General features: G+C 41.9%; 1 protein-coding gene and 1 long non-coding RNA gene across 3 annotated transcripts; one reads left to right on the forward strand and one right to left on the reverse strand.

The window, feature by feature from the left end:
• Nucleotides 1–200: 200 nt before the first annotated feature.
• Nucleotides 201–4,555, reverse strand: LOC135347024 (dynein axonemal heavy chain 12-like). The gene is made up of 7 exons (XM_064544842.1): nucleotides 3,885–4,555; nucleotides 3,663–3,828; nucleotides 3,076–3,191; nucleotides 2,603–2,780; nucleotides 2,095–2,287; nucleotides 1,427–1,506; nucleotides 201–390 (listed from the first exon to the last, which is right to left on the reverse strand). The coding sequence occupies exons 4-6, from the start codon at nucleotides 2,725–2,727 to the stop codon at nucleotides 1,483–1,485; spliced, it is 342 nt and encodes a 113-aa protein (XP_064400912.1). The 5' UTR covers nucleotides 2,728–2,780; nucleotides 3,076–3,191; nucleotides 3,663–3,828; nucleotides 3,885–4,555; the 3' UTR covers nucleotides 201–390; nucleotides 1,427–1,482.
• Nucleotides 4,556–5,245: 690 nt separating this feature from the next.
• Nucleotides 5,246–7,627, forward strand: LOC135347035 (uncharacterized). Of its 2 annotated transcripts, XR_010398217.1 has the most exons (4): nucleotides 5,246–5,398; nucleotides 5,562–6,251; nucleotides 6,363–6,543; nucleotides 7,159–7,627. It is a non-coding gene; the product is annotated as an uncharacterized LOC135347035 (long non-coding RNA). The 2 variants fall into 2 exon arrangements; XR_010398216.1 differs by having other exon boundaries at nucleotides 5,246–6,251; nucleotides 7,159–7,619.
• Nucleotides 7,628–11,634: the final 4,007 nt, after the last annotated feature.

The following is an 11,634-nucleotide window of genomic DNA, read 5'->3' on the forward strand; positions in this document are numbered from 1 at the left end:
ACTAGCAGCATTCAGTGTTGTAGATTCAGCCATTTTCACTCTCAAATTAGTTCTTTGTTTTTTTCAAGGGCTGTTCAAAGAGGGGCGTTGCTTGTAGGCTAAATGAGGGAATTCCCCACAGCAGACAATTATGTAAGGGAATTTCCCAGCAATTAAATTTGATTTGCAAAAACATTTCATACAACATTAAAATTGTAGACCACAGTCAATAATTGTATATCAAATGATCACTTGAGGACAACACAATGAATGAGGTATAATTATACAAAAACAAAGTGTGTAAATTATGTTCAGTTCAAGTCCAGGAAGCAGCTGTCACAGACTCCGACCAACTTCTTTAAGGAGGGCAGCTGGGTGCTTTGTGAAGTGCACTGTTGGCAGAATACCATCCTGTGTGTGTGTGGGTGTGTGTGTGTGTGTGTGTGTGTGTGTGTGTGTGTGTGTGTGTGTGTGTGTGTGTGTGTGTGTGTGTGTGTGTGTGGGGGGGGGATCCATTAATTAATGAATGTCTGAACATACGTAACAGTACATACATGACTGTACATGTAGACACGGCTTATAATAATCATGTGTTGGAATCTACAGGTAGGCAGTGGTATCCATTAGTATCTGTTACTGAGGTATGCACTAGAATAGCCTAGCGTATATAGACTAACAGGGAGACGGTGTGTGTGTGTGTGTGTGTGTGGGCGTGTACTACAGTACACTAGAATATTTGGGCCCAAAAGCAATCACTGATCTCTAAACACATCATTAGATGGTATTTCAAAGGACAAATAATTATTTAGATGGTATTTCAAAGGACAAATAATTATTTCTAGTTCATAGTACTACAGCTGTTTGCATAGCCTGTATACTAATCCTAAAATCTTATCATTACCACAAAATCACCATAGAATGTTGCTATTCTTACAACATCCTAAGCAATGATGGCTTCCAGAACTTGTATGGTACTTTTTAGGGCTAATATTTTCTGTGAGATAAAATTAGACTCTCAATAATTCCCCGCTATAAGGTGGTATCAATGGTAGATGCTCTTATCTACTCTTGGTGGTATGGAAACTCACATACAAATTAGGATTTGAAGTAGAGAATGGGCTGGGACTAGCTTGCATACACAAGCAGATATACCTGTATAGCTACTAATCTGTCCACTGCATGTATGGAAAGCAGTGTGAAGGCTGAACAGCATGCAAGTCTCAGCATAAAGTGTTAATTGGTAGATCCCCAGTGTTCTATGAGTTCCCATAGTCTAGTTCTAGAAGCCATCATTGCTCTTCTTATTTATAACTATACTACATGCATGTACATGTATTTATACTATTTGCATAGCAACATTGTATGGTGGTTTGTGGTAATGCAGTGAATGATTTAGCAAGGTCTGTGCTAACAGCTGATAGTGAGCACCTAGTAGCACCCACTGTACCTGTAGTCGTGCCTGCAGCTGTTGGGTATGTCCTGCCAGACAAGAGCTCTCTTGTATCAGCTCCGGTCCTCCTCACTATCCTGTGAGGGTGTGTGAGGTGTGTGTTGAGTGTGAGGGTGTGAGTGTGCGTGGGGGTGTAGGGTGTGTGGAGTGTGTGAAGGTTACCAATTATATGACAGATTTTCATCAAAAATTCATGGACCAGTAAAAAATAAAAATTAAGAGAGGGAGTTTTTAGATACCGGTTGGTTATTTTCGAGGCACGAAATGTTCGAGGTTTTCGAGGATTGACCCAGAAACAGGCAGGCTGGTAAAAAAATTAAATTAAAAGGAAGATGAGTTTTTAGATACATGTAGTTTCTGCACATAGAGAAGTTGTTAGGCTTCCCCGAACTATGTTGTGGTAAGTAATAAGCCTTATAAGGAAGTAACAGTAGTTGTTGGGTTCACAAACGAACCCATGAAACTTGTAGCTTGTAAAACAGCTGCATTTCTAACATATTTATTAGGTACAATAGTACAGCACTCACTGATCTAAGCACATCATCAATCAATTCAAGCTCAAGCAGGGCCCAAGCCAGGCCAAGCGCAAGCCAAGCACAATTCAAGCCCAAGCGGGGCCCAAGCCAGGCCAAGCGCAATTCAAGAGTGGTATTATGTAGACTCACCGAGGCTTGTGACAGATCATCTGCTTCAAAGATGAGGTTCATACAGTTGCTCATTTGAATGATCTCCCCTGACATGAGACACAGCTTCTTGTTGTCATCCAGTACAGTGTTCATGGACTCCATCCACAGAGTGTCTATAGGACCATCAAACACCACCCACTTACGGTCATCATTTTGTGCAGGTGCAAACTCCCTACACACACAGATATAAGCACTGATCAACCACGCAATGATACGTACATAGCTATCAAAATGGCTGTAAAAAGCGCAAGGCTATTATATACTTTGCTTTTGCTAAAATTGCCGGATTTCTACTGATCACAAAACTTGCATCTACATGTAAGCACACCATTGGAAAGGTTGTTCTGAGAGCTAGCAATTAGATTTGAAATTAGAGAATTTGAACAAAAATTACAGGCTAGCAAAAACAGCTGAATTGTTGAAAAACTATAGCCTTGTGCTTTTGTTACAATAGAGCGCAACTATATATGCACACGCTTAGGCTCACCTGAATGTGTTGGCTACCACACCATCAGTCCACTCGTGTGACACAGGGTCAAACTGACCAAACAGTTGACCCCTAGTGACAGCCTTGGGGTTGATGACTCTATAACCTGTCTTGTTCTCTTCCATCTGTCCCCTCTCATTGAGTGTGTCAGCTAGTACATGTACATCTAGGACCTTGCCTGGTGTGTGTGTGTGTGTGTGTGTAGGGGGGGTTACTACGGTAGATGAATAGCAATGGTATTGTATATAGGAGGGAGGTTGTTAAAACACTTTAAATTCCACTACAACATGACCTTAGAAAGTACAAGTGGTACTGGGGCTCTTTAAACGGCCATAACTTTAGTTGCAATTTCAGATTTTCTGAAAGCTATGATTTGTTTAAATTTGGTAGGGGAATAGTTAGATCGCAAAGATTTCTTACCAGCAAAATATTCTAGCCATACGGTAGGCCTCTCCTAGCTTATAGTACCATACCTTGGGTAGGTTGACGTCCATGATGAATCTGAGCAGTAACACGTCTTCATGTTCGTTAGGGTACTTCAGTTTCAGATGACCGGCTGCCACCAACACTGACTGGACTGCACGCATGCCTACAGTGTACAATAGTGAGTAGGTCGAGTATACAGTACAGTGGGTAGTCTCGCGAGCAGACTTGTCCCAGAGGGAACGTCTGGTAACTATTACAGCAATTCCATGGCACTGAGGAATGTAGTCACGTGCAAGATATTTGTTAATTAACCAAATTCACATGTAGACAAATATTTTCATATGCAGCTAGCTAGCTCTTGCTTGGTCTGAGCTCCTTGCAACCAAGTTCCTTCGCAACCAGGTATAGTTCAACACTAAAATTAGCCTTTGCTGGAGTAATAATCCTTCTTTTCACGTTCATTTTATGCTATAATAGGAAAATATACGGGGTGTTACCCGCCCACTATGACGTGGACAAATCTGATTGGCACTGCCAACATTCTGGCAGTGGTCCACGGAATTGCTGCAATAGTTACCAGACGTTCCCTCCCTCCTACGTCTGCTCGCGAGACTATACAGTGGGTTGTACCCACCATAGTCAGAATGGAGTTGGCTGGAGAGTTGCTCTGAACACAGTCCATAGGTCATGACAATCTTGACGGCCAGATTACGAGCATCCACAAAACCATAAGAGTAGAGAGAGATCTCTCCAATCATGGCATAGTCTGGCACCATCAATGCCACTGTACGAAACAACACCTACAGAGAGAAATATTGAAATGCATAGAGGCTAAATAGAAAGTACCGATAGTTACCTTTAGATTGTCTGGTAGTTCAGAGCGGCCAGCATAACCTGGGTTCATGGTTCATGGTGATGCAGACAAAGCACGATGGACGCAGGTTCAGAGTAGTGCCCTCAAATACAAATGTCTTTAGATGAGTTTTCACTGCTCTCAAGATGGACAAAATGTATAGAGTAATTATAGGGATTGTTGAACGGGCCATAATGATTATAATTTTTTTATATACATAATAAAATTATACTACCGTAAGACCTCGATTTAAGGCGACCCTCCAAATATGCGACACCCAGGAGCTTCAGCAATTTTCTGACCTCTAAAAGTAGTGACAGCTACGTTGATAATTATTTTTTAATGTCGCGTTCTAAATAGAGGTAAATGTAGCCACTCCCTAGCCTCGATGTAGCCCACTGGAAAATTAGTGTTTTTAAGCGGCCTGAAATCGAGGCAAGTAGACTCTGTAAAGTTACCTCCAATTAGATGCGACCCTCAAAATATGCAACACCAGGGCTTCAATATAATTTTTCAACCTCCAAAAGATGCGACCTCTGGCTTCGTAATTATTAAAAAGTGTCGCTTTAAATCGAGATCTTACGGTATGAACCTACAGCATTCTCTAGGATGCTCCTCTCCTGGTCCTCCACTGACTTGTGATAGAGCTACTCACCACACAGCCTCATCTGACAACACACCTGAAACATGGGACAACAATTTGTTATAATTATGTTGGAGAACAATAAATACTGTAATAGTGCTGCTCACAAGCATCACTTACAGGAAGATAGACTCTTTAAGCCTGCACTCAGTATTGTATTCATTCTTGCTTTGAATACTTTTCTCTTTCATTTCTGATCCAGGCACCAGCAAAACTCAAAAGTCAAAAGTCAGAAGTAGGGAGGGAGGGGGCGGGGCTGGTGTTTAATTCATTTCCCTTTAGCCTAAGAAGGGAAATGAATAAAACACCAGCCCCGCCCCCTCCCACTAATTAATTGTCTCTCAAAAGTCAATGACAATGACAATAATTATAAGAGAGTTGCAACATGGATACTATAGGTGGTTGCAAGGCTCTGCTAATGCAGACTTGAACTTTTGGTATAGATCGTTTTAACAACAATGATGGACATTCATTACCCACACCTTGAGTTTTTGCATGCAGCAAAATTAAATTGTTTATCATGTGTATAAAACTTTATGTTATGTAGCTTGGACATCTCAACCGAAGCATCAGCACCTTTTCATTTTTAATAACTTGTATTTGGGCTTTGTTCAACAAAGAAAGGCGTTGTTTGTTTTCTAAAGTAAGGGAATTCCCCAAACTGCACGGATAGGTGGGGCTCACCCATAATTATGCACACCGTATTTCTTAGCCCCCCTTATTCTGGCTTATTCCTGTAGAGTGCTGATTAATCACCCACACCATCTTTTCTCTTTTCACAACAACAATTTTAGGTCACTGTCACCAGGCAAAAGCAAAGAACTGATCAGCTCTAAATCTATGCAGTCTAAGTCCAGACATTATAGCAATGCCAGTGAGTGCATATAATTACAGGCTACTGCAAAGATTTGCATAAATTATATTATAATTATATACAAGCTATAAAGTGGATGTGCATATGAGCATGACCTCCTATAAACTACTGCATAATTATTATAGTCTTCTTAAGTTACAGCTCTCCCTCCTCATGTACGTAGGGCAAGCGTCCGATAGCTCAGAGCAAGGTTGTCACTCCTATTGGTGGACATGCTCAACACCATCCTGCAAGAGACCATCACACTCTCCAAGGGTGATCGAGTAGCAAGTGCCCGAGCTGCCATTATTGTCTTTGTTCTCTGTATGATTATATTATTTGGCCCGTTAACAATTGGCCATTATGTCTATCTCTGCATAACAAGAAAAAATCTAGCCTCGAATCCACGCCGATTAAAATACGGCCTGCAGGGGTGTTAGTGCACATGCGCTGCACGATTACCCAGAATCTGGGTAATCGTGCATGCCAGTAAAACTTTTAGTAAATGCTAGCTGTAATACTTGGAATTTGTTCCGTGTTACTATCAATGGCGTCGACTGAGTTTTGTGAAGCTGTGGCTTATGCTCTTCGTTGCGTTGGTCTAAAGGATCTCACACTGAAGCCAAAGCAAAAGGAGGCTCTCATCCACCTGTATGACGATCATGATGTCTTTGTTTGGTTCCCCACGGGCTATGGCAAGTCTTTGTGCTTCCAACTGCTCACTGAAGCAGACAAGCTCTAGCTCTACAAGAGTTGAGAGAAGTGTTGTGCTGGTGCTGTCACCACTAGTGTCTCTGATAATAGACCAGGTTTCAGGCCTCCAGAAGATCAAGAAGGGTGTCTCTGCTGTTATAATTATTGTCTGGCAACAAAGGTATTAAAGATGTAGATCTAGATAGCTATATTAAAGAATCTAGGAACTGATGATATTAATGGCCTGAACTTAGTGCATTATTACAGTCAACACTGATCCTTCATTTCATAGATGTTGAGAAGGACCTCCTTGCTAGTGTGAGTGACGTGTCCGAGGGTCGGTTCTCTCTCCTCTATAGTGCTCCCGAGGCACTCCTTGGCAGAGAAGCGTAGAAGCAGCTCTTGGTCCAACGTCCCCTCTGTGACTCTGTAGTGGCAGTCGCTGTTGACGAAGCACACTGTGCGTATAAGTGGTAAGCAAGAGTGGTTACAGTGTTTATTCGATTTGAGGCTTTTAAATATTACGAATCCCCAGGGGTGGCTACTTTTTGAGGCAGAAACATTATTTTTAAAAGTCCTTGTAGGGAATCCACTAGCCTCTATTCCAGGCCACTTTAAAATACGAACTACATGTATTACAATAAGTGGCTACATCATTTTAGGACGCGGCATATAAAACAACACTGCTTGAGTAAGTGCTACTTTGATAATGTCCTAAGATGTAGTGTGTTGCATATTTGGAGGGTCTCCTTAAAAAATGTACACGAGATACAATATACATGAACAATTGTACGTTAAAACATAGTGCCTTTACATGTGCTCTACTGTCTACGCAGTTTTGTATAATGATTTTACAAATGCCCCCTCACTCAACCACTTGTCTAGCACTTTGGTATGGCCTTCACTGATCTTTTTGTTAATATCGCTTCATAGCTGATTGATGTGGTTTAGCCTGGCCCAAGCCTTAATTAATAATAATTGAATAATCACTTGTTTATCAGTAGGAGTGCTGGCACTCGTAGTCTGTAGTGTGCACTCAATTCCAGCTATATTTAATTATTGTTTTTTTTTTATATAACACTCTGCAGGTACAGAGATCTACCGTTGGGTTGCTGAGTACTGGCAGTCTCAACAGAAGGTGCTTGAGTATAACGTTGCTTCGATCCCTCAGCGGCACGGCACGTCTTGTTGATATGAAGCAGTGACTAACAAAATTAATTAACAGTAATTTTTACTCTCTTGTTTTTATATTACTCTTGTCCTGGACGGGGAAACAGAGTCGCCTTCCAGCGGCTCCAACGGTCTGACGCTTAGCTAATGGTGGTCTTGCTACGTGTACGTGTGTGTGTGTGTGGGAGAAACCCCTACCCCACTAGTGTCTTTGGATATCTTTCTCGGAGCCGATTACTCGTCGGCTGCCAGTGACACTTGTGAGAGGCCTGGGCAGCCATCTCTAGCTCTCTGTTGTTTTAATGTATTTTTCCTAGAACCATGCGGTTTAACATATTCTCATTTTGTTTATTTTCCGTTTTATTATCAACAATAAATTTAGCGCATGTGCACTAACACCCCTGCAATGAACACCAGGCCGTATTTTAATTGGCGTGGATTCGAGGCTAGAAAAAAATCCAGTCAGTTTTATTACATCTCTCCTTGAAATTATAGGAGTGCTTTTCTTTTTCTATGGCAACAATAATTATCACAAGTATTATCAACAGCTGGAGAATTGAGTTAGGTTGTGACTCTCAATGCGTCCCCGATAATCAAATAGCAGCTGCTTTCTCTTTGGGAACGTCTCTAATCATTTTCAGATAGTTCTGTCAGTGCTGAAAAGTTATTAAAGTTGCTGAAGAGAAAACAACAAAATGAGAAGAAAACAAGATCACCTGATTGGTACACTGCGCTTGATTTGATCACGATGTTTATCAAGATCAACACCATCTACTCGGCTATTGTTGGGATGACACAATCCACTGATTTCTGCAGCAGCACTGAAGTTGCTGCAAGTTCAGTTTTCCTGTCCGTTTGTGTTCTACTGGGATTTGCTAGCGAGTTAATCGATTATTTCTATGCTTTGGACACGAATTTAAAGAGCAACAAAGAATACATCGACAAGTCATTCAATCAATTGGTAACTATCGGCATGATTCTTATTGTCACTATTTGCCTTCCCTTTTATTTACTGGCCGATAATTTCCAGCCTCTCGATTGTGCGTTCAGTTGTGACACCATTGTTGCTAATGCGACCATCAGCACAACCACATGCAACCGGACGGCCAACAGTGGAGTTAGACTGGGGTTTACCCTAACCGCACTTATTATCGTCCTCATCTTCTCCGGTGTTTATTTCTATCATGTTCGATTAGCTGAAAAATAAATCGAAAAAAGCTGAAGAGTAATTACTGGAAAAGAAACAGTGGTGTAGAATTTTAAATTTTTCATTATAATTATCAAGTTGTATTGTCATAATTATATGCTTTTTCTCAGAATTAACTATAATCAGGAGTAGCTATACATAAAGCTAATTAAACTTAATGATTCAAAGTTCCTAATATGTAGGTATGCAGTGAAAGTGATATAAGGTCTGAAGTGGTGTGGTCCATATTGTGCCCTGCATTATCACTCCTAAAAGGGGTGGGGCTGGTCTTGCAGGTACAGTAGACTTTCGCTATTCCGGCTCTCTGGAGTAAGGCCACCTCGATATACCGGCCATTTGGCTTGGCAAGGAATGCTAGCTATATGTTTACTGCAAACAACTCACCCTGAACTACGGCCACTCGCTATTCCGTTTACCGGCCAGTGCTGGCTGTCAGGTTTTCAACGTAATTTTATACGAATATTTTGGCCGGATATGACGTTGTGGGTGTGGTTTAGCAAATAAAATTGAGAATAGAATGATTCCTTATCCCTCGAGATAAGAACTGCAAAAGTAGTATTAGATTCGAGGTAAGGTAGTTAAGGTTAAGCCGCGGCTATTTCCTGAGCTGCAGCCACCTCGCTATTCCGGCCAAGCTGCATGAGTGACCGAGAGTCTACTGTACACTGTTATAGGAATGCTATGAACTTTACTTCCAACTTTAGGTATTGAAGAGTCTCACACTAGGCCCTCATAACATTATTTTTACCATTATTCTATTAATTCTCAGATCGAAAAATGTGCTTATTATTAAAAATCCAAAAATTAATGCGACATAATAATTATAACATAAACACAGCACACATGCAAAGCTAACTGACACATGTACACGACATTATTAATATAATCATGTTTCTCATAATAATTATTCCTTCAAGCCATGAAAAGGTTGTTATGCAAAACTTAATGTAATGATCTTTACCAAAAATGGACATTGACGCTATTAATTTATCTACACCTATAATGCTAAAAATTATTCCGAGCATAATTTATCAGGGCCTACATTACACAGTGTGCATGGCAAATGACACTATCATTAGTAACATACAAATCTTGAGTATAAGCAATAAAAATAATGAACAGTTTGTGCTATGCTAATAATAATTTTTTTTTTCTGATGTGTTCCGAGCTTTCACCTTTGACCCTCAGCGAGTCCCCATCCAACTTGCCATGGTGACTATGGGACGGACTTTGACCTGGGCTTGTCATAGCGACTGTAGTCTGGAAACTCGGTAATAGTTTTAGAGAACTTGACTTTTGGAGCCGATCTCCTAGCGTCTCTACAGTGTGTGGGCGTGTGTGGGTGGGGGGTAATTTATAAAGAACAGAAATAATGCTGCAACTAAAGTGACTGCTACAGTGTACACACACGATTGGTAATACACAGTGACACTAGCAAGTGTATGCAATGGCCGAGTGGTCTCCCAGTAAAGTGTAGGGATAACTCACTCTGTGTGTCTCTGGCTCCTGGAGGACCTCTCACTCTTGCTATCAGCCTGGGCACAGAAATCAAACAATGTAGGTGGCTATTAAAGTCTATACTGTTGGCTACATTGAAACCTGTCTATACCCTACAAGTACATGCAGCCTCTATAATACAGCCAGGTTAATGGGCCCCAAAGTCTCCCAAGTGTTAGCAGGCCACCCTCTATAATACAGCCAGGTTAATGAGCCCCAAAACATATTATATAGCATGTGTCCCTCTATACTACAGCCAGGTTAATGGGCCCCCAAACCTCTGCCTGGTGCATGGCCACTACCAAACAGGTATGATACAGTGCGTACGTAACTCTACTGTATTGCACACAAGCTACACACATGTACAGTGTCTCTCACCTCATCTGACTTGCTGTAGAGGCGCTGTATGATAGGAGTGAGGGGGGAGAAGGTTCGGGTCATACCACCACCACATTTACGAGCCTCTCGATTAGCATTCATACGCTGAGCTACTGACGTCATCTGCTTCCTGTGTGTGGTGGGAGGGTGTGTGTGTGTGTGAGTGAGGGGGAGGGTATGTGTGTGTGTGTGGGGGGGCGCAGTCATAGTGTGTGTGTGTGGTGTGTGTGTGGGGGGTGCAGTCATAGTGTGTGTGTGTGTGTTGTGTGTGTGTGGTGTGTGTGTGGGGGGGGCGCAGTCATAGTGTGTGTGTGTGTGCGTGTGTGTGTGGGGGAACACAGTCATAGTGTGTGTGTGTGTGGGGGGGGGGTGCAGTCATAGTGTGTGTGTGTGTGTATGTGTGTGTGTGTGTGTGGGGGGGGGGTGCAGTCATAGTGTGTGTGTGTGTGTGTGTATAGGTACCTAGTTATAATTCAAGCACGGACATGTTGCAGTAGTTGAACATCTTTCAGCAGCCATAACTTTAGTACAGTGACCCCATTTACCATGGCATGACCCCAATTTCAAAAATTTGATGAAGCTTAGAAAGATACCATTCAAATGATGTATTTCAATCGATGTGGCCTAATTAATAATTCAACTTTGAACCCTGGGCTATTATTACATGGTATTGTGCTAAATCTGTCATCTCCCAAATATCTGGTACCATTTGAAAGGTCTTTTTCTAAGCTTTCGGAAAATCATAAAATTGGATCCACGGAATTCAAGTTATGGCGACTGAACGAGTCCACTAACCAATTGATTAAACGGGGGACATGTACATGTAGTACATACCTGCACATTAATTTATACTATTCACTCACTCTAACACTTCTTGGGGGGTGGCTGTTCGATAGTCAATGATATTATGGTCCTCCCCTTTATCTGCCGCCTCATGACCTCTGTCCTTTGACCCTCGCGATCTCTTCTTAGCAGCAGGATCTGGGGGTACAGGGGGACGATTGGAGGATCGTTTAGGGGTAGTGGGTGGTTCAGGGGGCGCCTTCCACACAGGTACTTGACCCCTGCTGGGGGGAAGGGGTTGATAATTAGCACAAGAATAATAAGAAGCACTAACAAGCTGCTACTTGTAGCTACGTACATGTAGCTAGCTGCTGGTAATAATTGTTTTTGGCTGACACGTGCAGAAATGCTAGAGTCAAAGTTCACTGAGGCCACTATTTGAGACTGAATATTGCTCAACCACGAATATTTAACCCCCCGAAAATTACCGGCTATACGGTAGACACTAGCAGTAGCAATTTTCCCAGTG

Source organism: Halichondria panicea, chromosome 13 (assembly GCF_963675165.1).
Source record: "Halichondria panicea chromosome 13, odHalPani1.1, whole genome shotgun sequence".
Classification (NCBI taxonomy): domain Eukaryota; kingdom Metazoa; phylum Porifera; class Demospongiae; order Suberitida; family Halichondriidae; genus Halichondria; species Halichondria panicea.

Bases quoted from the DNA above. Each gene is read 5' to 3' on its own strand.
- LOC135347024 (XM_064544842.1), bottom strand. From the start codon at position 2,727: ATGGAAGAGAACAAGACAGGTTATAGAGTCATCAACCCCAAGGCTGTC. The intron at 2,288-2,602 runs GTGAGCCTAAGC...CTGTGTGTGTAG, and splicing joins GTGGTAGCCAACACATTCAG to GGAGTTTGCACCTGCACAAA. The intron at 1,507-2,094 runs GTGAGTCTACAT...ACACCCTCACAG, and splicing joins ATGATCTGTCACAAGCCTCG to GATAGTGAGGAGGACCGGAG.